Below are 25,920 nucleotides of genomic sequence, written 5' to 3' on the forward strand. Positions count from 1 at the left end.
CAGAAATGTAAAGGTAGACGTTTTATAGCAAGGAGGGGAGTGACTGACTTTTCAGTCTAGGAATGGAGGTCCCTAGGAGCATCAAGGGAGAAGAGCAGAGAACGGGATCCTACCCAGAGAAGCAGTGATGCCTGAAATGGAGCCAGAGATGATGACGTGGAGCGATGGAGCAGCTAGGGACTTTAGGTCCAGAGAGGGAGAGCGACTGTGTGCTGAAGGCCTGAGGGGTACGGGGGAAGGATTGCATGGAGGGGATTGTAACCATGGCAATGAGACGATATACGATAGAATGAATGTAAAATTAATGTTCTCCCATGTAAACTGTCACATAATTCACAATAAATCATTAAAAAAAAAAAAAAAAAGTGACGGATGGAGCAACTAGCTCATCTCCACCTAACAGCACAGAGGATGGACACCTGTCCCCCTCCACTGGGGGTACACAGGGAAACCCACAGCACCACTCCCAGACATGACTGAGGGGGCCATGTTTGCACTCTGACGCACTCATCCGCAGCATGCACACCAGCTGTGAGCGTGTAAGCATGCTCAGGACTGGCTGGAGAGCAGGAGGGGACCTGGCAGCTGCATGTGGGGGAAGGGAGAGCAGCCATCAGGGTATCTGAGGATCACTGTGCCGCTCGACAAGGGTACGGCCAGACCCCTGCCCACCCAATGGTGGACACGGGCTGCCCACAGGAGGACAGGGCTTACAAACATGTTCCAGGATGTCTAACCCCATACGTGTTCTCCCTCTCTGAAGAAACAGCTTGAAGAAATGCGCTCAATTAAATAGCCTGATGTGCATTTCTAAGAAACAAACACAAGGCAGAGCCCTCTTTCCACCATCCGTCCATCCGTCCATCTGTCTGTCTGTCGTTTGTGCTGGACCTGTCACCACAAGGTCGGTCACTCGTGGTGGCCAGGTTCCAGCAGAACTTCCAGACTAAGACAGACGGGAAGAAAACCTAAAAACTTACTTCTAAAACTTAGCCAATGAAAACCTTATATATGGATAGTTGTAAAGTGCTATCAAGTTACTTCTGACCCATAGTGACCCTGTACAAGGTCCCTGACGAGTGGCTAGTAAGCTTGAACCGTTGACCTTGTGGTTCAAACCAACTTTGCAGCCCAGAGCATTACTCCGCAGCGCCATGCCAGGACTCCTGTGTGCAGCCAACCGTCTATAAACGGCGTCCTGGCAAACAGAACTAGACGAGTCACCGTTTTATTCAACTTGGATTGACGATCAATCCTGAGAAAGCAGCAGTTTAAAATCCACACAACGTAATGCACTGAGCAAATCTACTGCCAAACACTTCCCCAATGTTCTATAAAGCAAGGATCCCACCTGGAGGACTAAGATGCATGTGACCCACGCCCTGGTCCTTTTAAGCACCTCACGTGTGTGCGAAAGCTGGACAATGAAAAAAGAAGACAGAAGAATCGATGCCTTTGAGTTGGGGATACGAATCCTGAAATCTTGGAATAATGACAGTTGGAATGTTCCTTTAAAGCATGGATGGTAAGGTCTGGTAGGGCACACCACTGGAGAAGACCGATCTCCGGAGAACGGCGGCATGTTTGGTAAAGCGGAGGGTCAGCGACGGCGAGGGAGAGCCTCCAGACCCAGCCAACGATGGTTACGTGGCACAGGGGGGCACCTGCTGTCCCATTACCTAAGGCCACTCTGAGTTTCAGCCCACTCGATGGCAGCTACCAACATTGTCCTTTCTGGTGACAGAACCACCCCAGCCAAGCCCTAGGAGACACGCCTGTGAACCCACCAAGGCTCCTGTGAGTGGGAACTGAGGGGGCACAAGGGACCCAGCGAGCAATCCTGAGGGGGCCACACAGCCTCCAGGGCCACGTCAGGCAGCGAGACACAGAAACACAAATGTGAACCCATCTTGTCAGCATGACGACAGGACAAACCCACCAAACTGCTGGTGTGATAGCCGACCAGGGGAGCAAGGCAGGGCCCGGGAGGGTGGGGAGCACAAGGCTTCCACACTGTGGGTCAGCAGATACACTTGAGGTGCCGCATGTGAGGAGGTGCCAGGGAGGGAGTGGGGCAGGAGAGTCAGAGAGGACAGGCCTGAGCTGGGACAATCTCCAGCCAACAGGGACCAGGCTGTAGGAGGGACTGGGAGCAGCACTGAGGTGACCACCGATCCACTCAGGCCGTAGACAATGTCCTGTTGCTGCCAAGGCGGCCTGATCCTGTGGGCCTGAGCTCCCTCAGGGACCCTTGAGTCTGGGCAGTGGAGGGCACACTGACCTCCAGGGCGGTGGAGCTGGTGTCGAAGCCGTCACAGACGAGCACAGTGAGGGTGTCACCCACGCCACGCAGCAGCTGTACCGCCTCGGTGTGCGTTAGGCCCAGCAGGCTCTGCTGGTTCACCTCCAGCAGTCGAAGGCCCACCCGCAGCCGGCCGTCTCGGCCTGCCGCTCCCGCAGGGCTCACCTGCAGAGGGACACAGCTGAGACCCCACGCCCAGCACTGCCCTCAGCACCTGCTTCCCGGCACCCCACTGTAGATGCCCACACTCGGTGACAGCCTCACCTTGGAGATGAACACTCCCTCGTCGGTGGGATCACAGGGGTTCCCCGCATGGCCTTTGGCACCCCCACGGATGCTGATGCCCAACTTCTCCCCGGGGGCTTTCTGGATGCAGAGCTCCTGGACAGGATGAGCAGAGTGGGTTGCTAGTGGGCATGAGCATAGCCCCCCTCCCTGCCCCTGGGCCCAGCCCAGCATCTACCTTCATGCCCGGAGGAGGTGGGTCCCTGCGGACTAGCAGGTTTAGTTCCAGACAGGGCCGGAGGAGGGCACTGACCGCCTCCTGGTGTGTGGCTGCCCGCACGTCCTGTCCGTTCACCGCCAGGATGCGGTCCCCAACCCGCAGGCCACTGCGTGCAGCTAGGCCCCGAGGCAGCACCTGTAGGGGGAGGCAGGCTGGTGGGCATGGACAGCTGGCTCCTTGCCCATGCCCACCCAGATGTGCAGAGTCGGCGTAGATACCTTAGAGATGAACACTCCCGGCTCCTGAACGCCAAACGGGTGGCTCGAGTGGTCCGAGCCCCCGACAATGCTGAGCCCCAGTGGGCCCCCTGCTCTGGGCAGCCGGATTTCCTGGGGACATGGGGGTGAGGGAGATTTAGGTGCTGCCCCGTAGACGGAACGGGTAGGTGGCAGAGGACTGAGTCCCAATCACCAGTTTGGGAGACACACAAAGCCGTTCAAGATGTGCATCAGGAAAGGGGAGGGCCCGGCTATGTCCGATTGCCTGGCCCAGCTGGCTCCGACCACAGCCTCATGGACCACAGTCATGTGACCCAGGCAAGGGCAGTGGAGGGGGGAGGCTGATGGGGGCCGAGCCAGTCTGAAAAGACAGGCAGTGTCAGCACAAGAAGAGGTCCTGGGGACCATGGCCACGTCCTTGGAGCTGCGGAGGTGATGGGGGCCCAGGGGAAGCTCACCTCCACTGGATAGGGCCCCTCCAGGGCGATGGCAAGCAGGCTAGGGGCCAGCTGTGGTGGGCCAGGCTCTCCAGGGCAGGCAGTGGTTGGGGTGGCGGCAGCAGGAGGCGGGGGGGAGTGTGGGGGGGGACTGGGGGGCAGGGGCAGCCCGGTCTCCCGCTCCAGCAGCAGGGCGATGGTAGGTGAGGCGGCAGTGAGCAAGGACACGGCGTGGTCGTGCCGGGCCTCCGTCATGTCCACGCCATTAATCTGCAAGAGCGGTGCCTGGTCAGCGTCCAGCATACAGGGTGCCGGCTACCACCTCGCCCCTAGCCCGCCCACTCACCGAGAGCACACGGTCGCCAACCTGCAAAGTACCCGCCCGGTGGGCAGCACCTCCCTCGGCGATGCGGGAGATGAAGATGCCCTGGGAAGGTGAGGGGAGGTCACCATGAGGCCTGAGCCCACCCTGTCCCTGCTGTCCTCGCTTGGCCCCCCGCATACCCGGCTCTCACCATGTCACCAGTCCGGTAGGGGGTGGAGCCTTTCCCACCGGCAATGCTGAAGCCCAGGCCCTTGTCACTGCGCACCAGGCAAGCAGCATGGCGCTGGCGTAGGGGCCCAGGGTCCGGCGGGGGTAGGGACAGGCGGAGGCCACCTGGGCGCCTGTCCCGGGGGCTGTAGTCGTCCTCGGGCCGAAGTGGTGTGACCGTGACCGCATTCTCTGGCTCTACCATGCGCTCCCGCCATACCCGCATCTGCACGGTGGCTCCCGCCCCCCGCAGAGCCTCCACAGCCTCGTGGTGTTCAGCGCTCTGCAGGGCCACGCCGTTCACCTGTGGGGGGTAGGCTGAGGCCGGCGTGGCAGTGCCCAGCCTCAGGGCTGGGGAGGATGCAGTCCCACACTCTGCACTGCACAGCCCCCCACCCCTCCAACCAGGGGAAGAGCACCCCTAGGCCCTAGGTAGGACGTTGGGTACCAAGAGGTTCCAGCACCCCCTTCGGGAACAGTCTCCCAAGGCAGAGTCCATGGCAGCCGCCCTCCTGGGGCCTCCCACCACAATGGGGGGGGGCCGCCTGAGCATGCTCGTTAGTGGGCCTGGGGGTCTCACCAAAAGCCCCGCCAAGCAGTGGGGAAAGGCGACAGGGAGGAATGGGGGGGCACAGGCCCTCAGCAATCTCACCTCCAGGAGCTTGTCCCCGACTCGGACTCCAGCTCGGGCAGCAGGTCCATCCTCGGATACTCGGGAGATGAATATACCCTGCCGGGGCAGGTCAGAGGTCAGCAAGGTGGGAGAACCCTTAGATGCCCTCCAAGCCTCCACCCACAGGGACTTTGCTCCCTGCCCCTGATTCTGCTGAGATCGAAGGCCCAGCTGGGCACCAAGTGAGCCTTTTACGTTACATTGCTCTCCCATGTTTACACACGCGGCGCCTCCACAGCAGCAGGGAGCCCCAGGTGCACCAAAGACCCCAGAAAAGAATGAGTCCCAGAGCTTCAAAGTCACTCAAAGGGTAGCAGGCAAAGACGCTAAGGATGGGGAGCCGGGGAATCGGGGGTGGGCGGAGTAGGGGCAACACAGGCCCTCACCTCATCATCTCCCTTGTAGGGGGTGGAGCCCTTGCCCCCAGCGATGCTGATGCCCAGACCCCCTGTCTGCCGTACAATGGTGAGAGTTAGCTGGAAAGACAAACAGACATGGGGCTGTCCAGGTCTGTCCAGCAGGGGAGGAGAGGGGAGCTGGTCCTCCTGGCAGCCTGGCCTTGGGCCCCAGAGCACTGTTGTGGGGGCCAGCACCACACCTGCAGATAGACTGCCTGAGACTGTGGGGGGCCCTCAGCAGGACCAGTCTGCCCGAGCGCCTGGGCACCCATACAGGGGGGCAGTGCAAGCAGAGGGAAATCGCGAGCCCGCAGCCCCGAAGCCAGCAAGAGCGGCAGGCGGTACCGACCTCCTCTTCCTCAATGCGGGCGGGCTCTATCAGCAGGTTATTGGCCTGGTCAAACGACACCCCCTGTTAGGACAGGACCAGCGAGGCATGCAGGTTAGCGCCGCCACCGCGCGCCCGGCTGTGAGGCATGCAGGTTAGCGCCACCACCACCACCGCCCGCCGCGCCCGGCTGTGAGGCAGAGAGAGAGCGCGAGAGCCCACCGAGCCCGTGCCCTAGTGCCACCTGTCTGCACACCGCCTGCAAGCTCGATGGTGAGCTGGACACCCCAGCCTGCAGGTGTGAGGGTCCCCTCAGGTCCACCAGGAAGGGCAGGGGCACATCTGGGAGCCAGGGGCCGTCTGCTGGGAGACTGACCACTCCCTGTTTCTCAAGGCTAGCCACGAGGCATGCTGGTAGGGTCACTGCTGGGGGTACCCTGGTCTCGGGCTGCCTCAGGCGCAGAGTCATCTTAGACCCCTTAAGGGAACCATAGGATGAGGGGATGGGTTTTGGGAGGTGGTGGTGGTGGTGGTTGGGGGCCCTGGCTTCTAGAGCCCGGCCCCTGCAGGAACCGGGAGACACCAGACCGCCACGGTAGGTAGCCACCTGGGGGGATGTGAGGAGCATCCTGCATCAGCCCCTGTGGCCCCGAGCTCCCCTTGCCAGACACCGACCCCACAGCCCAGCAAACAGCAAGTGAGGCTGACACAGCGCGGCCTTGAGGGCCCAGACCTGCATCCGGCTTCCCTTGCTCGGTGTCAAAGGTCAGGAGGGTCACAGGTGGAGACACACCTTGACAGAGGGTGCAGAAGCCACGACCTCCTCCTCCTCCAGCTCCTCCTCCACTGTCCCGTCCTCCTCCTCCTCAGGCCCAAGAGCCCAGGGCGAGTGGGGACCGTTGTGCCAGCTGCTGGGCCCTGCCTGGCCCTCACCATCTGGCCGTGCCCCCTGCAGCAGGGCCACGACTGCCTCCGGCTGCGGCAGCTTCGAGATCTTAAAATGCTTCTTGTAATGTGGCGTGTCCTTGCGGATCAGCCGCTGCCGTCCACCTGCTGCAGGCCAGGCAGACTCGGCCTGCCCTTCCTCGTCCTCGCTGTCCTCTCTCGGCAGCAGCGTGTCCTCTGCGAAGTGCACTGTGGGCTGTGGGCACAGGTGTGAGGGGTTGGCTGCCCAGCTTGGTCCCAGCCCACGCCCTCCTCTGAGGGGCTCAGGTGGGCTGTGCAGCACTGTGAGGTCAGGGAAGGAGGCCCCAAGGGCAGCAGATGGGGTTTCCAGGGGTCCCCTGCAGCTGAGGGTGACACATAGGGAAGGCTGCAGACCAGAGTCTACTTCACTGAGGGGGTACCGAGGTTTGAGATGGAACCTGCCCTGTATTCCCACCTAGAGAAGCCCCCTCCCCAGGATCCTTGGCAACACGGCCCCAGGAGAGCCCCACCCTCTGGTAGTACCCCCAGTCCCACGGCCATCCGTGTGACCTAGCAGTCATGCACACCACGAGTCCCCCAACTTCTCCCAGCCCAGCCTTACCTCCTCATAGTCCTCCTCTGGGCTGCTTGGCAGAGTTTCCTGCTGGTCTAGGGTTTCCTCCTCAGCCGGAAGGCCCTCACACTCCCCCTCGGAGCCGCTACTTGCAGACGGACGTGAGGCCTCGCTCAAGGCAGAATCGGTGCTCAGCCTCTTCTCCTGAAGCAGGACGGCAGGACACGGCCGGGCGCTGGTCCCTTTGCTGGTGTTGCTCCCACCCTGCGCTCCCCGGATACATCATTCCCCCCACCCAGGTCTTAATCCACTCCCAGTGGCCTCAACAGCCCCCACCCTCACCACTCCAGACACCTCCTCGTCGGGTGAGGGTGGCTGGGGGCCAGGTCTGCAGGGGGTGGCCTCGTTGCGCCGCTCCTCGATGCCCCTCTTCATCACTTTGAGCTCGCTGGGGTGCGGTGTGGCGCGGCGCTGCAGGCCCTGTAGACATGACATGGGTGAGGGACAGGGGCAGGCCAGGGGTCAGGTGGTGCCCCGCCCGGGGACCCCATCCCCCCATACCCGTGATTCAGAGGCAGCCTCCTCAGCATCTTCTTCCCCCGTGGGCTCCTCCAGGAAGTGGATGACACTAACGCGGCTCAAGGGGGCGTTGCTCCAGGTCTCAGAGGGGCTGTGCTGCTCAGTGTCCTCTGTGGGGGGGGGGGGGAGAGGGTGTCAGGAGACTGGCCCCCTGGGGACCTAGCCCGCCCTGGACACTGGCACCTACCGAGGCTGGGTGAGGGCTGCTGTGGTAACAGGTAGCAGGTGAGCACCTTCTCGCCGGTGCGGACATCGTCCTCCGTCTGGAAGCGCAACATAGGCTGGGCCTGGTTCTCCGCCAGCCACAGCGCTTTGAGGTTGAGGTGGGTGAGCGCGAACGGCAGACTCTGCAGCCTGCATGGGGAGGATGGGCGATTTCAGTCAGTGGAGGGCGTGTGGGTGTGACCAGCAGGGGCCAGGGGCGGGGAAAGTGACCCTCACCGGTTCCCAGCCACGTCGAGCACGTGCAGCTCGGCAGTGTGCGCCAGCTCTGGGGGCAGGACAGCCAGACGGTTGTCCCTGAGGGAGAGCACACTGAGCGCCGAGCAGCTCCCAATCTCGGGCGGCAGCTCCTCCAGGTGGTTGCGGTCCACGTTGAGGTTGGTCAGCTTGCTCAACTTCCCCAGGGACCGGGGCAGAGCCTGGTGTGAGGGAGGGGCAGCTAAGAGTCTCCGCGCCCACCCCCGCACTGCCTGACGCTGGCCACAACCCTGCACCAGGCACACCTGGGGTGGCAGACCCAGACTTAGCACTTAGCGCCTCCAACCTCATCCCTGAGCTGTCCCTCGCCATCTGTGCCAGGCTGGCTCTGCTCTGCCCGTCCCTGCTCGTCTGCACCTGACCTTGGGGCTCCCGGAGAACATCTTTCCCAGGGCCCTGCAGCCTCTGCCCACAGGGGGATCCCATCACACCCCTCCCCAAACGTCCTTAGTGCAGACCTCCTCCCATCTGCAGACATAGCTACACAAATCTATATTCACATACACATGTACCTACGCACCTGTGTGCCCACCCTACACATCTATACGTGTATACCCAAACACATGTCTACACACTTGTCTGCAGGTACACCTGCACACGTCTAAATGCACATACACCCGCACACATATGTAGCTGCATACCTGTATGCACACATACCTGCATCCATCTACCTATATGAACACACACTCATTTACACATATACACATGTATTCACACACCTATATGTACATATAAGCCTGCACACACATGTATCCAGTGTCTGGAAACACACCTACACATGTTTATGTGCGCACATGCTTATACACATATATCCACACATGTCCCGACGCTTGTGTACAGAAACCAGCAGACATCTACATGCATGCAGACACACCTGCCCATGTCTGCAAACACATGTGTACAAAACACCTTCACACATGTATGCAGACATACTGTACATACTATAGACACACATTTGTGCACATATCTGCATGTATACAACCTACACACTTGCATGCACACACACCTCACATGTTTATAGTACATCTACATGCCTGTCTGCAAACACAGCGACACACGTCCATATACAGGATTACACATGTATGTATACATACATATATGCATATAAATATCAGCACACAAGTAGTTCCTATAAACCTGCTATCTACACACACATACACAAACACACCTGTACCCAACACATACAAGGTCTTCATGAAAAGCGGAATGGACATTGCTAGTTCACCACCAACCTGGCCCTTGGCTTATACACATGTGTATGTCCAGCCCTGCCCCAGTGCTCAGTCGCTCATGCCTGAGGTCCCAGCCCACCGGGTCCTACCGTTAAGAGGTTCTCGGTCAACACCAGCTCAGACAAGTTCTCACAATCCCCAATGGCCTCGGTCACCTCACAAAGGCGGTTCTGGTCTACCTTCAGGATGGACAGCTGTTTCAGCTGGCCTAGGGGTGGGGAGACACGGTGTAAACCTGAGTGTGAGGCGGCCGGGCAGACTTTTGGGTACCCGACCGTCCCACAGAGCCATGTGTGCTAGCCCTCCCTAGCACCCAACACCAGATGTGTGCACCAAGACATTCCCAACCAGGGTAGGCTTGGTGCCGGTGAGCCCTCCCAGCCCCTGGCACACCGATGCCATCAGGCAGCCGCTGCAGCAGGTTCTGGGAGAGCAGCAGGTCCGTGAGCAGCGCCAGCCCACCGAGCTCTGCGGGCAGAGTCTCGAGTCGGTTCTCTGACACGTCCAGACAGACAAGGCGCCTCAGGTTCCCCAGCTCCTATGGGTCAGGCACACAGGGTCAAGGCGCAGTTGGGAAGGCAGGAGGGCCAAGGGAGCCGAGCCCAGACCCCACTCACCGGGGGCAGTGCGGACAGCTGGTTCCGGTCCAGCCACAGCTCACGCAGGTTGGGCAGAGCCCCCAGAGTGTCGGGCTGCAAGGTAAGTGGGGGTGAGTGTGACAGGTACAAGACCCCACCAGCCCCACACCCCCAGCCCTGGCCCCTTGTCCCGCACCAGCACTTCCAGGTCATTGCCTCCAAGATCCAGCTGTTCCAACTTGACCAGGAAGGACAGAGAGCTGAGGAGAAGCAGAGTGTGGCACTGTGTGGCAGGAGGCCCAAGGCTCTGGCCACCCCCCGCCCTGCTGGGTGAAGGACTGTGAGCACTCACGCAGGCAGGAATTTCAGCAGGTTCTCACGCAGCTCCAGGGTCACCAGGTTGGCCAGGCTGAAAGAGTGGGGGAGGGGAGCGGGTCGTGAGGATGGGATGGGTGGGACAGGGTAGCAGGGTAGGTGGTAGGGCACTCACTTGCCCACATCCCCTGGCAGCGACTGCAGGGACACGTCGTTCAGGGCCAGGTGGGCCAAGCTGCGCAGCTGAGTAAAGCCATCAGGGAGCCTAGAGGGAAGGCCACGAAGCCACTTCAGACATACAGCCAAGGCTCTAGCCCCCAACATGACTGATTGCGGAGCTGCTCCTCACCTCGACAGGGGGTTCCCACTGAAGTCAGCGATCTCCAAGGCCTTGCAGAACTTGATGCTCTCGGGGATCTCCGTGATATCTGTGATGGGAGGAGTCAGTGTAGAAAGGCACCCGGGCTCCCAGAGCACCCCGCTCCCTCCACCCTTGTGTCCCGCACCGTTCCGAGACACGTCCAGCTCCACCAATTGCATGAAGTTGGCCACTTCGGGGGGAAGGCGCTGGATTTCGTTGTCGCTGAGGCCCAGCTTTCGCAGGTTCAACAGACGGAAAAAGGGCTGTGAGAGGGGGGCGTGGTCAGCAGAGGGCCCTCCAGGACAGAAGTGTGCACCTGGACTCAGTCCTCTGGGTCCTACACGCCTCAGACCCTGCCTCATCCGCCTCCAGCAGATCCCGCAGAAACCTGGGAGCCCAGTCACAACTCTCCGGCCTCAAACAGGGGCACCAAGGTCAGACAGACAGACAGACAGACAGACAGACACACACACACACACACACACACACACACACACACACACACAGCCTGAGACACGAGGCTCAGACCGCAGAATCCCCGGTCCCCACCAGGCTGCTTGCTCCATCGCCCATCCCACTGTCCCCTGCAGGTCTCTGCTACCATAGCAGGTAAAGCCCGGGCGCTGCCAGCCCAGCTTCAGGTGACCACGGGGAGACGCCTCCGCAGCTGGAACCCCGCCCTCTGGGGCAAATGGCCCCCAGGCACCGGCGCTAGGACGAGGGTCTCCGGAAAGTCACGACCTGCTTCCCTGGCGTTTCTCTCCCAGCGATCCGGGAGCAGACCTTGCCGCGCTGCGACTCGCAGCCCCCCACCAGTGAGTGAAGCCCACTAGGACCACTCCCCCGGTCCTCCCCACTGTCGTCATCCTCCCCCCCCACCCCCGAGTCGCTCAGTCTCCTCCTCTAGGCCCGGAGCCCCCCAGGTCAGGCACCTGGGGCCCGTCAGGGCGGTCGAGCCGGCCGGGAGGGTGGGGCCGGGGGGAGCGGCTCCGGCCAGTCGGAAGCAGCAGGGCCGGCTGGGAGCGACGCTGCCCCACCCGGCCAGGCGCGGCGGCTCCACGGCAGCCCCACGGCCGCTCACCTTGGGCAGCTCGCGCAGCTGGTTGGCGTCCAGCAGCAACTCCTCCAGGCTGCGGCTGTAGCGGTAGATCTCCTCGGGAACGGCCTGCAGCGAGCAGTGCCGCCGGTCCACCGACTCCACGTGCCGGTTGCAGCGCCACAGCGGGATGCACTTGAGCATGGTGCGGGCGGGCGGGCGCGGGCTCGGGCCGGGGGGCGGGGCGCGGCCCGCATGAGCCGCAGGGGCGGCCGGCGGCTGCTCGGCCGGCCGCGCTCGGGACGCTCAGGGGTCGGACGCAGGCGGTCTGGGGGGCGCGGCCCGGTGGTGCTCAGGCGCTGACGAGGAGGAGGCGGCGGCGGCGGCTCCGCATCCCGCCGGCCCGCTCCTCTCGTCCCGCCCGCTCGTCCGCTGTGCCGCAGCCGGAACCGCCGCCGCTGCCCGCCGGACTGCCCCGCCGACACCCGCCCGGCCGCGCGCAGCCCGCCGGGAAGCCGAGTCCGGCCCTTACCGCCTCTGCGCCGCGAGAACTACAAGCCCCAGAAGAAACTGCGGCGGCGGCACCACCTCCGAGGACCCGTAGTGGCCGCGCGTAGCCTGCCGGGAAATGCCTTCCTGCCCCACCGGCGAGCGGCACACTGGGAAATGGTGTTCCTGCAGGTCTACCTGACATGGCCCGCCTCCCGCGCTCCCTCTGGCCACGTATCTAAACCTTCAGCCCGGTCTAGCGGCCCACGCCCCCCCCCATCACGTGACACGAATCATCGTAAATCCAGGCATCATGTAGGCTCTGTAGGGCTGTTTCCTAGACCTGGGGAGCTGGCCTACCTTCCCCCACCCCCCCAGTACTTCCTCTGCAGGTAAAGCTGGGTCGGGTGGAAAGCCCCAACTCACCCCAGCTGCATGGGGCAGTTAAGTACCAGCACATCCAACAGAGAGGACACTCCAAATCTCCACCCCCTCACTGCAGTTCTCAAGCCCCCAGAGCTCCCTGCCTGACTGCAACAAATGTCAGCACCCAAGTCCCCACCCACCAGGTCCTTGGCTCTGCTAAAGCCTGCAGGGGCACACGACGCCGGTCAAGACACAGGAGGCTGGGGCCAGCAGCAACGTCTGCATTTATATCCACACAGTGGGCCCGATCAGGCCCTGGGATACCACAGATCGTTTTATAAAACGCAGAGAAGACAAGGGGCGAGTCCGGGAAGGGGCCAAGGTCACGCGGAGAGATCACTATTGTCAAAACGTTCCTGGTCATACACTTCAGCCACCACCTTTCGGCCCGCGAACCAGCGCCCATTCAGGGCCTGGATGGCCTTGTGAGTCTCAGAGGCCATGGAGAACTCCACAAAGATCTTCACAATGATCTCGGCGTCATCCTCCTCGCCCTGCTTCTCCTGGTAGATGATGACACGGTTCACAGCCCCAAACTTGCCGCATTCCTCGGTGACCTCCCCCTCCAAATCATCATCAATGTCCTTGGGGTCCACCATGTTGCGCAGCACCATCACTGTGGACTGGGGTTGGGATAGGAGGAGGACAGCTGAGCATTGTGGCCAGACAGGACCCATGTCCCGCCCACGCACCCTACCCCGCCTGGCTGCCCACCCACCTCCTGCTTCCGGAGCAGCTTCTGCATGACCATGTGGCGGGCACTGCTGCCCGAGATGCTCATATGCTCCTGCTCGCTCAGCATCTCCGGCCGCTCAGACTCGGGAAACAGCTCCTCTTCTTCCTTCTCCTTCTTAGGTTCCAGGAGACCCAGCGCTGGAGGGCTAGCAAGGATGGGGTTTACTACCCCCACCGAGGGGATCGTAACCGGAATGGGAGGACGGGCCGGGGTCACACCTGCAGCAGGATCAAGGCAGACCAGCAGTCACGCCACTGTCTTTCCCCGGGGAGCGCTGAGCTGCTCAGCTGAGGGCAGCCAGTGGCGGGAAGCCAGTAGACATCCCTTCCCTCACTCACCTGTGATGACACCAGGGGCCTGGGCAGCCATGACAGCTTGGGGCAGAGCGCCCAGAGGCTGGGCTAGCGTCAAGGCAGGTGACACCAATCCTGGCGTGGCCAGCGTGCCCAGCACTGCTGCTCCAGCCACTGCTTCCTGCAAGCCCAAAGGCCACTGTGCTCAGTCCTCAGAGAACCAGGGCTTGCTCACCCATAGTTAGAACCCCCCAATGGCAGGAGAGCTCACCTGCGCTGTGATCTTGGCTGTGGCTGCAGCTGCAGCCACTGCAGCGGCAGGCGGGAGACCTCCAGGTGTGGCAGGCGTGAGTAGGGGCATGGGGGGGGTGACGGCCTTGCCCACCCGCAGGTACTGGCCTCCCAGGTCAAAGAGGTTCATGGACGACACAGCATCCTGGGACGACTGGGCCTTCTCGTATTCTGCAGGCAGGAGCAGCAGTGAGAAGGACAGGCCTCCATCACGGCCCCTCCGTCCCACCATGGCCCTGGGGCTCACCGATGAAACCATAGCCCTTGTGCTTGCCCGTTGTGGGGTCCCGGGCCAGCGTGCAAGACTTAATCTTGCCAAAGGCCTCAAACACGCTCTTGATGTCATCATCTGAGAGATCCTGGTGCACCGAGGCCACGTAGATGCGATTGAAGGCCCGCGCCTCCTCAGCCAGCTGGTCAATGATGGGTTGGGCCTGCCCGATGTTGCTGGGCCTGCCCACCTGGGGAGAGGGAGGGGCCACTCTGCATTTCTGTGGGGGACTGGGTGGAGGTCCAGGCACTAGGGACTCAAGGTCTCACCTTGATGTTCCTGCCTCCCAGCATCACGGAGTTCATCTGCTCCAAAGCCAGTTGTGCAGCCTCTGGGACCTCGTATTCCACAAAGGCAAAGCCCTGCGGAGGCCCATAGGGAGGTACCCATCAGGTCCGGGCCCGGGGCAGAGCAAGGGGCAGAGCGAGGGGCAGGCTGGTGGTGACGCTCACCTTGTGCTTCATCGTGACCGAGTCCCAAGACATATCTATGCTCTTGATGGGGCCAAAGGGCGCGAAGGCCTGGCGGATGGTGTCCTCCCCAAGCTCATAGTAGATGGAGCCCACGTAGACGCGGCACATGATGGCCAGCGCCCGCTGCCGTTGTGCCGCCATCTGGAGCAGGACAGAAGTGGGGGAGAGAACCACTGGCTCATGAGGGGGAGCCAGAGTGGGAAGCCCGCTCCCCGTCTGGTCCACCCACACGGCAGCAGAAAGGCTTGGCACCTGCAGAGGCCTAGGGGTCAACAGGACCCCATCCTCCTGAAGGCAGGCCAGAACCAGAGGCAGAGCACAGGTACAACCCCAGCTCCCCAGGCTGATGGGCAACAAGGCCCAGAGCTGAGGTCGGGGCCTCCCACCGGCCTGGCCACGTCCTTCGGCAGAGGGAGGCGGAAGGGAGGGAGAAGCCACCAGGCTGGGGCCTTGGGTCGGAGGCCAGAAGACAAGCGGGTAGAAGAAGGGCAGATGGCGGGCAGAAGATGGGCAGAAGAGCACCCTGGGAGACGCCATTGGGCCCAGAGGGAGGAGTCGCTGATGTTTGTGGCTGGCTACCTTGGGCTCAGTGTCAAATGTCCTCCCCATGCCCAAAACCCCTGAAAAAGGGCTGCCTAGAGCCCTCCTCCACAGCCAGGCGGGCTTGGCCCTCAGGAGAGATCCGAGAGTCCAGAGTCCCCAGAAAGGAGGCCGGGAGGTGAGGGGCTGGGCAGGCCCAGAATAGAGTTGCCTAAGTGATGAGGGACCCCACACCTCACAGAAGGTAGGCTGGGCAGGGGTCGCAGAGCCACAGGCAGCAGACCACCTGGCTCAAAGGCAGACAAGTGGGCCCGAGTCTCCTGCCCCTCCTTAGACGGCTCCCCGCACCAAGGCCCCGGCAATGAGAGGCTTGCTTCACTTTCTCACATCAGCTGGCCTAGCGGGGGCCAGGCTCCGCCACAGAAGGGTTTAAAAATAAGGCCCCACGTCTCCCCTAAAGCAGGCCCCATGGGCCTCCTAACTGTATGGGGCTTCCCAAGGGGGCACAGCTTCCCTCAGACCACAAATTCCCCCGAAGTGGGACCAGCCCGTGCACAGTTCTGTGTGGACCACTCCCTTCTATTACAAGGGCCCCGACCACGGGTCCAGGTAGAGCCTCCATGTAGGGCTCCCGAGGTCCCACCCACAGAAGACACTGACTGGCCTCTCTCAAATAAGCCAGGTCCCAGAGCTGGGCTAAAGCTCCCGGAGACCAACACACCCAGGGATGGGGTGGGTCATCTGCCCCGTCATGGCAGCGCCCCACAGAGGGGGCCATGTCCTCCTCAGCCTCCCCAAACTCAGGGTCCAGTCTCCTTTGGAGTGGCCTCGGGGAAAAGAGGAGGCCACCTTCCTCCCCTGCCCTCTGGGCCCGCAGCCAAGGTGCCACCTCTCCAGTGAGGCCACCAGCTCCCTGGTGGCGCCTCAACCCTCACCATGGCCCAGGCCTACGGCCCAGGCCCTCACCCTTCCCTCTTGCTGGCTCAGGGCCCCCAGCCCCCCCTCCCCAGGCCATCTGCCCTCCCTCCAGGGTCTGATGGGGCCCTGAATTAGGAGCCCCTCTCTCCTCAGGGGCCTGACCCCAACCCGGGAGCCAGGGCAGCCTGGAGACTGCAGCCGTGCATGTGGGGCCTGCGGCTGCCCTCCCTGACTCCCTGACCGGCTGCCCTCCGCAGTTACCTGGCCGGTTAGACTTAAGGGGGCCCTCAGAGGAAGGGGCCTCCCCGGGTGGTCCGGGGGGGCCCCGTACACTGGCCCGCCACACCTGGCGCTCTGCTGCGCTCGTCCAGAGCGGGCGGGCAGCGAGGCCCCCCTCTAGCCCTGACTAAGAACATGAGCCCAGAAGAAGTGAGCAAGTCTATTGACCGATTGCAAAGGCGAGAGAGGATCTCCAAAGCCCATTGTCACTGCTGCCATCTGAAAGACAGTAAAGACAGAGTTCAGTCTGTTGGAGCCGAGCAGTCCCCTCTCGTCAGCACCTCACGCAGACACTGGCAGGCCCGGTTCCCGCCCTGCAGCCAGGCCGCCCGCCGGCCTGCCTTGCCTGCCACACTGCTGGCCACTGGCTGCTGCCAGCGCCCGCTCAAGGGAGCCTCAGAGCCCCCTGCTCAGCCCTGCAGCCTGGCCGGCCAGCAGAAACCAAAAAGGGAGGGAGGGAGGGAAGGAGGGAGGGAGGGAGAGAGGGAGGGAGGGAAGGATGGACAAAGGAGGGACGCATGGAGAACCTGGCCACCTCCTGGCAGCTTGCAAGTCTGAGGGCTGGGTGGGGTGGGGCTCGAGGCCCAGGGACTGCCTCCAAGCCTGGGCCAGGTCTACAGCCTGACTTACTTGTGGCCCAGGGCCGCTGCACAAAGGCTGGGGGCCAGGGTGTGGACAGAGGTGACACTGAAGGTGGAGAGTGGCCGGGGTCTAGTGGGCCTCAGGGGGGGGCCTGGGGGTCCCCAGAAGGAGCCCCTGAGGCAGGAGCAGGAGGAGGAGAGAGCGCCGAGGTGGGGGGGGGGGGCAGACAGGGGGCTCACCTGCAGGTTGGTAAGCTGCTGTTGCTGGTGCGCTATGGTCTGCTTCACCAGCACGCTCTTGATGCTCTGCTCCATGGCGTACTTCTTGGCCTGTGGGAGACGGTGCTGAGGAGCACTGGGGGGCCGGCCTGCTGGGACACGGCCTTCCTCCGAGCCCACCAAGCCCCCACTCCCAGCCCCCTGACCCTGGAGCCCCTGCTCACCTTCTGGAGGGCCTCTTGCTGCTCAGGGGTCAGGGGGGGCAGCCCCAGCTTGGAGGCTGTGCTCTGCCCATTCTCCATCTTGATGGTGTCAGTGCCCTGGGGGTGGGGTGGGGTCTTTAGACAATGGGCTCCCCCCGCTTCCCTCACACAGCCCCCAAAGGTGTCTGTGGCCTGGCTGAGCTCTGCCCTCCCAGCCTCCAGGAACTTATGGGGAGGACACAGACTGAGGCAGGCTACCCAGAACCCTCTGTGCTCTGTAGTGGAGCAGCCCTCAGCTTTCCTCAAGGTGGGGGCCATGCTCAGGGTTGTCTGCACCAGCCACTTTCTACTCCCAGAGTGCCCTAGGCCCAAGCCATCTTGACCTGCTCACAGTCTGGGAGGCACTTGCCACAGCCACAGGTACATGGCCCCTGGTTACAATGACTGCCAAGGCCACCCATGGGGCCAAGCATGGAAGAGGATCTCTGCAGGCACATACTGTGGGCAGTGGTCATGCCCCAGCAGCCCCCAAGAGAAGCAGAAGCAGACCAGTCATGGGACACAGGGGACCCGGCCACCAGGGCCAGCACATGCCCTCTCCCTCCTCTTTTGTAAGGGACAGAACACACCCATGTCAGCAGACCAGAACCAGGACACACAGGCTGATGGGTTTGTTGGGGTCTCACTACAGCATGGAGATGGCATGAGGCCTGCACCCAGTGGCAGATGGTAGGGAGCAGAACGGTCACAGGCCCGGGGCCCAGGAACCCAGCAGCCAGTCCTTCATGCTGGATTGGGGGCTTGGGTCCAAAAAGCAGGCAGCCCTGGAGGCCCTGGGGGTCCCGAGCAGGCTCTGAGGTCAGGCTCGGCTTTCCCTGCCCCCTGCTCACCCGAGCCCAGTGTGCTCAAGTGGGAGGGGCCCCACGAGGAGGGGCTCAGACCCCAGAGCCCCGAGTCACCATGGTGATCAATGCTAGCCTCTCAGCCCCCTAGAAATTGTCAATACCCTCTTTGTCTTACGGAACAAAAGGCCCTTTCCCCCCCAGCCAACAATCTGAACAAGCAGCCCAGGCTGTGGCGGGCCCCCACCAATCCCACACGGCAAGAGCAACTTCCCAGGACCCGGGGGCATACCATGCTGTGGACCCTGGGGTGGGGCACAGGGAGGACAGGCCACCCTGCCACTGTGTGAGCCCCCCCTGCCTCCCCCTTCTGGAGGTGGGTGATGCCACAGAGGCACACAAAGAAAGCACTGCCAACCAACAGTGAGCCCCGCCCCCCCGTGCCAGCTCCTCCCCACCCTGAGGGACCACAGGCCGGCCCCCAGGCCCCCTTCCCAGCTGGATGCTGCTGTGTTGGGCTCTCTGGGTTAAACAAGACAAGACTAGATGTGAGGACTTGCATTCTGGGCCTTAAAAAGAGGCACAAGATCTGACCAGTATTCCCACCCTACCTGTCCCAAAGCACCACCTAGGGGAGAGGCAGGGCCAGGAAGCTGGGGGAGGGTGGGCGCAGTGGGGGCCCTCTCCAGGAATGCAGAGGAGGGTCCCTATGGTGGCCCTGGATGGACAGGCAGGCGGGCGCGCGCACACGCGCACACGCACACAGACAGACACACACGCACGCGCACGGGGGCGCGGGCGGGCGGGCGGGCAGGCAGGCAGGCGGGCCTGAGGGAGAAGAGATTTAAAGTCGGTACCTGAGGAGGCTTCCATTTGTCTCCTGCTGCCACCACTGCCGCTGCCGCCGCCGCTGCCACCGCCGCTGGCTCGGACCCCCCTCCTTGCTGGCCATTGACCTGCTGCAGGCAGGGAGGATGTTGTCAGGCAGCTAGGCCTCAGAACCCCACCCCACCATGTGCCCAGCCTGGGGCTGCCCTGGCAGACCCGAGCCAGCCCCAGGGGAAGATGGAGAGTCAAGCTGTGCCCTGCTCTCCTCAGTCTGCAGCTGTCCTGCGGCCACCAGCGGGCCCACCTCCCCTAGCATGGGACACAGACAGATCCCTGCCCCCCAGAAAACCATCATCTCCTGAGCCCCATTCATCCTCTGCAGGATCAGCCAACCAGGGATGGGTCAGGCTTGGGGGACTCACAGCCAGAGAGCAGCCCACTCAGCCCTCTCCCAGACACAATGAGGACCAGCAGGCTCAGGGTCACCCTCCCTGCTGCCCCTCAACCCAAACAACAGAGTGAAGGTGAGCCGGTCCATCCAGGGCTCCCCTCCAGGGCTCCTCTGACTGGTGGTCTCCTGATACCCACAGTAAACCTGACCTCCACAGAGATGGGGAGTGTGTGGGTCTCACCCTAACCTTCTAATGCCCTAAACTACTGGACCAGCCCGGGACAGGGCTCAAAAATCAGATGTGGTCTCAGAAGACTTTTGGGGAAAGGCCAGTCCCTTGAGGAGCTCACCCAGGCCACATCACATGTTCATCAGGGCCAGTGCAGGTTCTGGTTCTGCCTAGCTAGCCAGGTGTCTGGCAGGTTCTGAGGTCACGACCCCTCATCCCCACACAGCAGTGCCTCTGTGGGCAAGGCACACCCGAGAAGGTGGCATAGCAAGAGGGTTCTACACCAGGCACTGAGGAGCACTAGCTCCCCCACCTGCCAACACGGAGGCAAAGGACAGCTGGGACGTGGAGCAGTGGCCTGCTGTAACATCCCCCTAGCCTTGTGGGGGTGCTGTCGAATGGCTTCCAACTCACAGTGACTCTCTAAAGGGTTTCTGAGACTGTAAGTCTTTAGAAATCCCATGGAGCAGCTGGTAGATTCGAACTGCTGACCTTGCAGTTAGCAGCCCAGCTTAATCCACTTCACGACCAGGGCTCCTTGTGGCTCCCACAAAATGACTGGGCGGGGCCTCATAAGCTGCTGCTGGTTCACTCAGGGGGCTAATTCCCAAGCTTTTTATAGAGGATTAGTCAGTCCTGCCATCCTGCCAGGCTTGGACGGAATCACCACCACCAAGGGTCCCTGAGACGAGAAGTCCTAGACCCACGAGACAGCAGTGGCATGGGAGCTGGATGCACCAACCCAGGGAGGCAGAGAGCTGAGTAACTTGGGGCAAGCAGCTTCCTGGTAGGACACTTTGTACCATCTGCCAGAGCAGGGGAGAGGCGCTGAGAGACAGGCCGACCAGCAAGCAGGCAGTCAAAACAAAGCTGTCCTAACCACAGAACTAGATCCTTAAGGGTAAGCTGACGGTAGGTCTATGGAGTCAGTTCTGACACATAGTGACCCGATGAAGCAATGCCTGGTCCTGTGCTAGGCCCTCCACTGTCAGGGTTGAGCCCATGCTGCAGTCATATGCCCATCTATACCGTTGGGGGTCATCTTCTTTCTCACGGACCCTCTGCTATACCAAGCATGAAGTCCTTTTCGGGGGCGGTAGGGTGGTCGGAGGGAGTTGGTCCCTCCTGATGACAGACCCATCGTGGCTTCTAAGAAGCGTTCTTCCTATGTTTCTTGAAATTCAGATTTGTTTGTGTTCTAGTTTATTCACAGTCATTTCAATACTCTTGCCAACACCACAATTTAGATGCATCCATTCTTCCTTCTTCACTGTCCAGCTTTCACATGCATATGAGGTGATTGAAAATGCCATGGCTTGAGTCAAGTGCCCCTTAGTCTTCAAACTGACATCTTAGTTCTTTAAATTTTAAAGATGTCTTGAGCTGAAGGTACACCTAATATAATAAAGTACATCACTTGGTTTCTCAACTGCTGCTTCCACGAGTGTTGATTGTGGATCCAAGTAAAACGAAATCCTTAACAATTTTAACCTTCTCTCCATTTATCATAAGGTTGTCTACTAGTCCAGTTGAGGAATTTGGGGTGAAAGATGGATTAAAGAAGGATGTCTTCTTTACTCTTCACCAGACCGTGCTTCAGGTCCTGACAGCCTTCAGAAAGGTTACAAATGTAGCCTGTTGCTTCCCTAGTAACCCCACAACCTCAGAATAGCCTGTGAACTCCATGGGATGAGAGCATGTGAGGGAGGGGCAGCTTCTGTGAGAACTCCACTTCAAAGAGATCAACTTTCACACTGCTGATGCTCCCATGCCATTGTACATCTTCAGAGAAAGATGGCAGGAATACAGAGCCAAAATACGATAGGATGAATGTAAGGATAATGGATAATGTTTGCCCATGAAAACTAATACATAATTCACAATTATGTGTTATTTAAAAAAAAAAGAAATAAGTGGTTGATGTCCAATCATCTCAAGAGGTAGCATACGATACCGAAGAAGTCCAAGGTGCACTGAAGGCATGAGCATATAACATGGCTCTGGGAATTGACGGAATACAAATTGAACAAACTAATACAGCACTGGAACAAACTAATACAGCACTGGAAGCACTCATTTATCTATGGCAACAAATGTGGACAAGTACCTGACCAACTGATTGAACAGATGCATATCTGTGCCCATTCCAAAGAGAGATGACCCAGTGGATTGCAGAAATCATCAGACAATACCATTAGTAACCCGTTCAACTCAATTTTGTTAAAGATCATTTAAAAACAGCTGTACCAGTATAGTGACAGGAAACTACCATAGGTTCAAGCTGGATTCAGATAAGGACCGGAACAAGGGGTATTACTGCTGACGTCCAATGGATCTTGGCTGAAAGCAGAAAATACCAGAAGGATGTTTACCTGTGCTTCATTGACTACGCAGAAGCTTTTCACTGGGCAGCTCATGACAAGCTCTGGACAGCGCTGCAGAGAAGGAGTATCATCCTGAAACATTTCACTGTGCTAAGAGGAACCTGGACTTAGATTAAGAGGTAGGCCTTTCCAACAGAACGAGGGGACACTGAATGGTTTAGAATTAGGAAAGGTCTGCACCAGGGTTGTATTCTTTCACTATACTTATTCAGTTTGTATGCTGAGCAAATAATCAAAGAAGCTGGATTATATCAGGAAGAACATGACATCAAGATAGGAGGAAGGCTCATTAGCATCCTGTGACATGCAGATGATACAACCTTGCTTGTTGAAAGGGAAGAGGACTTAAAATACTGTTGAGGGTCAAAGGCCAGTCTTTGGTAAGGGTTGCACCTCAGTATAAAGTAAAGAAAATATCCTCACAACTGGATCAATAAATAACATTGAGATAAATGAAGAAAAAATTAAAGTTGTCAAAGACTTCATTTTACTCAGATTCACCATTAACACTCACTGAAGCAGCAGTCAAGAAATCAAATGAGGTATTGCATTAGGCAAGCCTGCTAAACAAGACCTCTTTAAAGTGTTCAAGAGCAAAGATGTCAGTGGGAGGACGACGGCAGTGTGCCTGACGCAAGCCTCAGATGAATGTGAAAACTGGACAAAGGATAAAAGAGACGACAGAAAAATTCACGCATTTGTGTAATGGTGTTGGAGATTATTAAAGGTACCATGGACTACCCGAGGAAAAATCTGTGTTAACACAAGTACAGCCAGAATGCTCCTTAGATGCCAGGATATGCAGATATTGTTTCTCACACTTTGGACAGGAGTAATCTGTCCCTGGAGAAGGACATCATGCTTGCTAAAGTGGAGGGACAGCAGCAATGGGCTCAAACATAGCAGCGACAGTGAGACTGGTATAGGACAAGGCAATGCATGGGTCACTATGAGTCCGTACCGACGCAACAGCACCTAACCACAACAATATGGCCCAAGTGTCTCTACATCTGTAAGCTGAGAGGATGACAATGACGGTGCCTGTCTCCAGGACTGCTGAGAAGACTCCAAGTCATTCCGCAGAGTGTCTGAGCCAACCCCGACCACAGGGTGTATTTGGAGTCCCCAAGAGGAGGGTGGCTGCCGGAAGCCACTTCCACCAGTCCCAGCACTCCAGCCAGGGTCGAGGAACAGGAAGAGTGGAGTTGAAAGGCACCAAGCCACCAGGGAAGCCACACACTATGACAGGGCTGAGGTGCTGCTTGGGAGGAGTCAGTATCCCCAAGCATGCACAGTAACCACTAGACAGAGGACAGAACCCAGGAAACATTTCTTAGGACTGAGCTAGTGAGGTCAGCCCTGACGCCTCACTCCCAGATCAGATGGGGTCAGTTACAAGAAAATCTTTGAAGCCTGAGAGGATCCCAAAAGGCAACAAACACCCCTGTGAGAACCCCACCTGACAGGGCTCAGACTGAGTGTCTGCCCACGTGCAAACCCCCCCCCCCCCCACAAGATGATGCTCCATTTCTAGCACCATGCTACTGAAGAGCAGGGCCCAGCACAGTAGTCTGGTCCCAAGCAGCCAGCCCCCCACCAGGTCCCCTTTCCTAGACTCGGGCTTGGTGTTCACGCTGCTTTGTGGGTGCCACAGGAGGGAACCCACCTTCGCAGATGTCCCAATCCTCGTCTCTGAGCATCCCTGGCCTTTATTACCCAAGTCTCTGACCACTGCCCAGGGACAGCTAACCTGGCATCCCACCACCTCCAAAGGTAACCTGCTCCCATGGTTCCCCATGAAGCAGGATTGGATAGGAAGAGAACAGTGAAGCTGGCCACGGGGGGCCACCAAACAGGGGGTCTTGTGCAGCAGCCCCTCCCCTGGGGAGATAGGGTCAGCTCCCAACTTAGAGCCCCACTCAGCATTCTCCCTGATCCTCGGAGTCTCCCGCCAAAGCTTGTCCTCAAACAGACCTCACAAATCACCCGGAGGTGGGCAGAAGCACGTTGGCTATGGCGGGGCTCAGCTTCATGAAGAGAAGCAGGGTCAACACACAAAGTGGAGGCAGAAATTACTACACGGGAGATCACTAGACTAGAGGGAAGGTGAGCAGGCATCTTCCTTCAATAATCAGGTTTTCATTGGCTGATTTTTTGTGGGGGTGGGGGGCTGGGAGTATAGCTCCAGGTCTTTCTTCCTAGTCTGTCTTAGCCTGGAAACTCTGCGGACACCTGTGCAGCATCACAGGCCTCCTCTGGCAGATGAGAGGTGGCTACGCATGTGGAGTATTGGCTGGGAGCTGAACTCAGGTCTTCTGTAAAGAAGGCAAGGGTTCTACTACCGAGCCACCGCTGCTCCCATCCTTCATGCCTACTTTCCAGTTGTGTCCATGCTGACCACCCACGTGGCTGTGCCGAGGGAGGTGGCCTGTGCGCCCCTGCCCCAGCGGTGGGCACCTTCCTCCTGGTACCCACGCTTTCTGAGCCCAACTCCTGCAGGGGTCCAGTCAGCGGCATCTGGGAGGGACAGCTTCCTCCCACCCAGGTCCGCAGTGACCACCAGACCTCGGAACAGGGCAGGGATTGCCTGTCTGAAGAGAGGACAAGTGGGGAATAACGGGATGGAGGTGCCAAAGCTCGTCACTGAACCCCTGGCCCCGGTCTGCTTCTCCCCCAAGCCCGGTGACGCAGTGCCCTGGGCACCCGCTTTGGCGCAGCCCCGCTTCAGACAAACAGTAGGAGCAGACGCCATCACGCTCATGAGCCCCCCATTTCAAGTCAGGGCCACAGCGCATGTCCCCGCCAGCAAAGGAAACACGACCATCCCCTGTAGGCCGACCCGATCGCACGCGGGGGCCGGGCTCTGAAGAACCCAAGCCAATGCGGACCCCGAGGCCCCAAGCGATAACCGTGAACCCCCAAGAGCCCGGCCCACCCGCGGGGCCGACAGGAAACTGTATCCGCGAGCCGGAAGCTGCGTCCGCAGCCGGACCCGGGCCGCGCGCTCCCGCCTCCGCCCCGCCCCCGTTTCACGAGACGAAGCGCCGTACGGGGCCGCGCAGGGCTCGGGAGTGGCCGTTGCGCTTCCGGGGTCCTTCTGCGACCTAGACCGGGCCGATGACCCGCTCCCGCCAGCTAAGGGGCAGCCCGCGCTCACTGGGATGCCACTTACGAGAGCTAAGGTCGCCGTCGCCATCTTGCGTCCGTCGCGGCCGCAGAGCGCGCCACTCGCTCCTGCTTCCTCTGCGGTCTCGCGCGATCTGTACGCCAGGAAAGATCGGAACTCTCGCGATAATACGCCTTTTCCCTAGCAACGTGGAGGGAGAAAGACAAGAGACTGGTAACGGGCGGAAGTGGGCGGGGAGGGGTGACGTTGGAGCGTCGCGCGGGGGCGTGCCGCCATCCCAGTTCCTCGCCCTGCCATCGCCCTGCAGACCTGCCTCTGAGGGTCGATCTCCGCCTCCATCCTCTTTCTGTCCCAGTCGGACCTCAGCGCGCACACTCTCTGCGGCCTCTGCTCCATCCCCCGGTGCGGGCCCCTTGATCTTCGCTCTGGGTGCGGCCAGACCCTTAAGGAAGTTCGCTGACTGACTTGAAGTGAGGGAGGTGACCAGAGAATCGCCATAGCTTATCGAGTTTGAGCTGCCGGCTCTCTCCATTTTAAGCATCTCTGAAGCCTGTGTGGGCAGTATTTTCTCTTTCCTGTTATGTGCCGTCCAGTCGGTTCCGACTCAGCGAGTCTGTATAGGGTTTCTGAGGCTGTAAATTTTGCAGGAGCAGAAAGCCTCACCTTTTTTTCACAAGGCTCAAACCACCGACCATGTGGTTCATGGTCCTGTGCACATCCTATTGAGCCACCGCGCTCTGTTTCCTGTTGTTAGGTGCCGTCGAGTCGGTTCCTATGTCCAACATCGGGGGACCCTATACAACAGAACGAAGCCGCCCAGCCTGGCTCCATCCTCACAACTGCCCTATGCTTGAGACTGTGCCAATCCATCTCTTTGGGGTTCATCTTTTTTGATGTCCTACTTAGCGTAGTGGTTACGAATCGGGCTGCGAACCTTAAGGTCAGC

At 60.0% G+C, this 25,920-nt stretch overlaps 2 protein-coding genes across 7 annotated transcripts in view; both read right to left on the reverse strand.

Moving 5' to 3' along the window:
• Positions 1-11,658, reverse strand: part of SCRIB (scribbled planar cell polarity protein) — a 27,240-nt gene extending 15,582 nt beyond the window's left edge. The window contains exons 1-25 of the mRNA XM_006830747.1: positions 11,500-11,658; positions 10,564-10,681; positions 10,407-10,485; positions 10,233-10,322; positions 10,095-10,151; positions 9,939-10,002; positions 9,782-9,856; positions 9,558-9,702; positions 9,254-9,372; positions 7,894-8,093; positions 7,640-7,806; positions 7,435-7,562; positions 7,228-7,353; positions 6,922-7,077; positions 6,187-6,534; positions 5,415-5,477; positions 5,054-5,143; positions 4,647-4,724; positions 3,978-4,298; positions 3,809-3,889; positions 3,484-3,732; positions 3,026-3,136; positions 2,766-2,942; positions 2,567-2,683; positions 2,282-2,467 (exon numbers count right to left, since the gene is read on the reverse strand). Coding sequence (XP_006830810.1) covers positions 2,282-2,467; positions 2,567-2,683; positions 2,766-2,942; positions 3,026-3,136; positions 3,484-3,732; positions 3,809-3,889; positions 3,978-4,298; positions 4,647-4,724; positions 5,054-5,143; positions 5,415-5,477; positions 6,187-6,534; positions 6,922-7,077; positions 7,228-7,353; positions 7,435-7,562; positions 7,640-7,806; positions 7,894-8,093; positions 9,254-9,372; positions 9,558-9,702; positions 9,782-9,856; positions 9,939-10,002; positions 10,095-10,151; positions 10,233-10,322; positions 10,407-10,485; positions 10,564-10,681; positions 11,500-11,658 — 3,504 coding nt within the window. The remainder of the gene's footprint in view (positions 1-2,281; positions 2,468-2,566; positions 2,684-2,765; positions 2,943-3,025; positions 3,137-3,483; positions 3,733-3,808; positions 3,890-3,977; positions 4,299-4,646; positions 4,725-5,053; positions 5,144-5,414; positions 5,478-6,186; positions 6,535-6,921; positions 7,078-7,227; positions 7,354-7,434; positions 7,563-7,639; positions 7,807-7,893; positions 8,094-9,253; positions 9,373-9,557; positions 9,703-9,781; positions 9,857-9,938; positions 10,003-10,094; positions 10,152-10,232; positions 10,323-10,406; positions 10,486-10,563; positions 10,682-11,499) is intronic.
• Positions 11,659-12,572: 914 nt separating this feature from the next.
• On the reverse strand, positions 12,573-25,101 carry PUF60 (poly-U binding splicing factor 60KDa). 6 transcript variants are annotated; one of them, XM_006830749.1, is made up of 12 exons: positions 25,020-25,101; positions 18,873-18,971; positions 17,195-17,290; positions 16,992-17,081; positions 16,339-16,389; positions 14,413-14,574; positions 14,230-14,322; positions 13,937-14,150; positions 13,670-13,860; positions 13,444-13,579; positions 13,088-13,323; positions 12,573-12,992 (listed from the first exon to the last, which is right to left on the reverse strand). In XM_006830749.1, exons 1-12 carry the CDS (start codon positions 25,041-25,043, stop codon positions 12,693-12,695), a joined length of 1,692 nt encoding a protein of 563 aa, XP_006830812.1. In that variant the 5' UTR covers positions 25,044-25,101; the 3' UTR covers positions 12,573-12,692. The 6 variants fall into 6 exon arrangements, with proteins under 6 accessions (XP_006830812.1, XP_006830811.1, XP_006830815.1 ...); XM_006830748.1 differs by having other exon boundaries at positions 18,873-18,974; XM_006830752.1 differs by lacking the exon at positions 18,873-18,971.
• Positions 25,102-25,920: the final 819 nt, after the last annotated feature.

This window comes from Chrysochloris asiatica, unplaced genomic scaffold, assembly GCF_000296735.1.
Source record: "Chrysochloris asiatica unplaced genomic scaffold, ChrAsi1.0 scaffold00001, whole genome shotgun sequence".
Lineage (NCBI taxonomy): Eukaryota > Metazoa > Chordata > Mammalia > Afrosoricida > Chrysochloridae > Chrysochloris > Chrysochloris asiatica.

Excerpts from the sequence above, each read along its gene's own strand:
- PUF60 (XM_006830748.1), bottom strand. The coding sequence starts at position 25,043 with ATGGCGACGGCGACCTTAGCTCTC. Across the intron at positions 17,291-18,872 it reads ACAAATGGAAGCCTCCTCAG|GGCACTGACACCATCAAGAT; the intron begins GTACCGACTTTA and ends CCCCACCCCCAG. Across the intron at positions 14,151-14,229 it reads TGGGAGGCAGGAACATCAAG|GTGGGCAGGCCCAGCAACAT; the intron begins GTGAGACCTTGA and ends CCCTCTCCCCAG.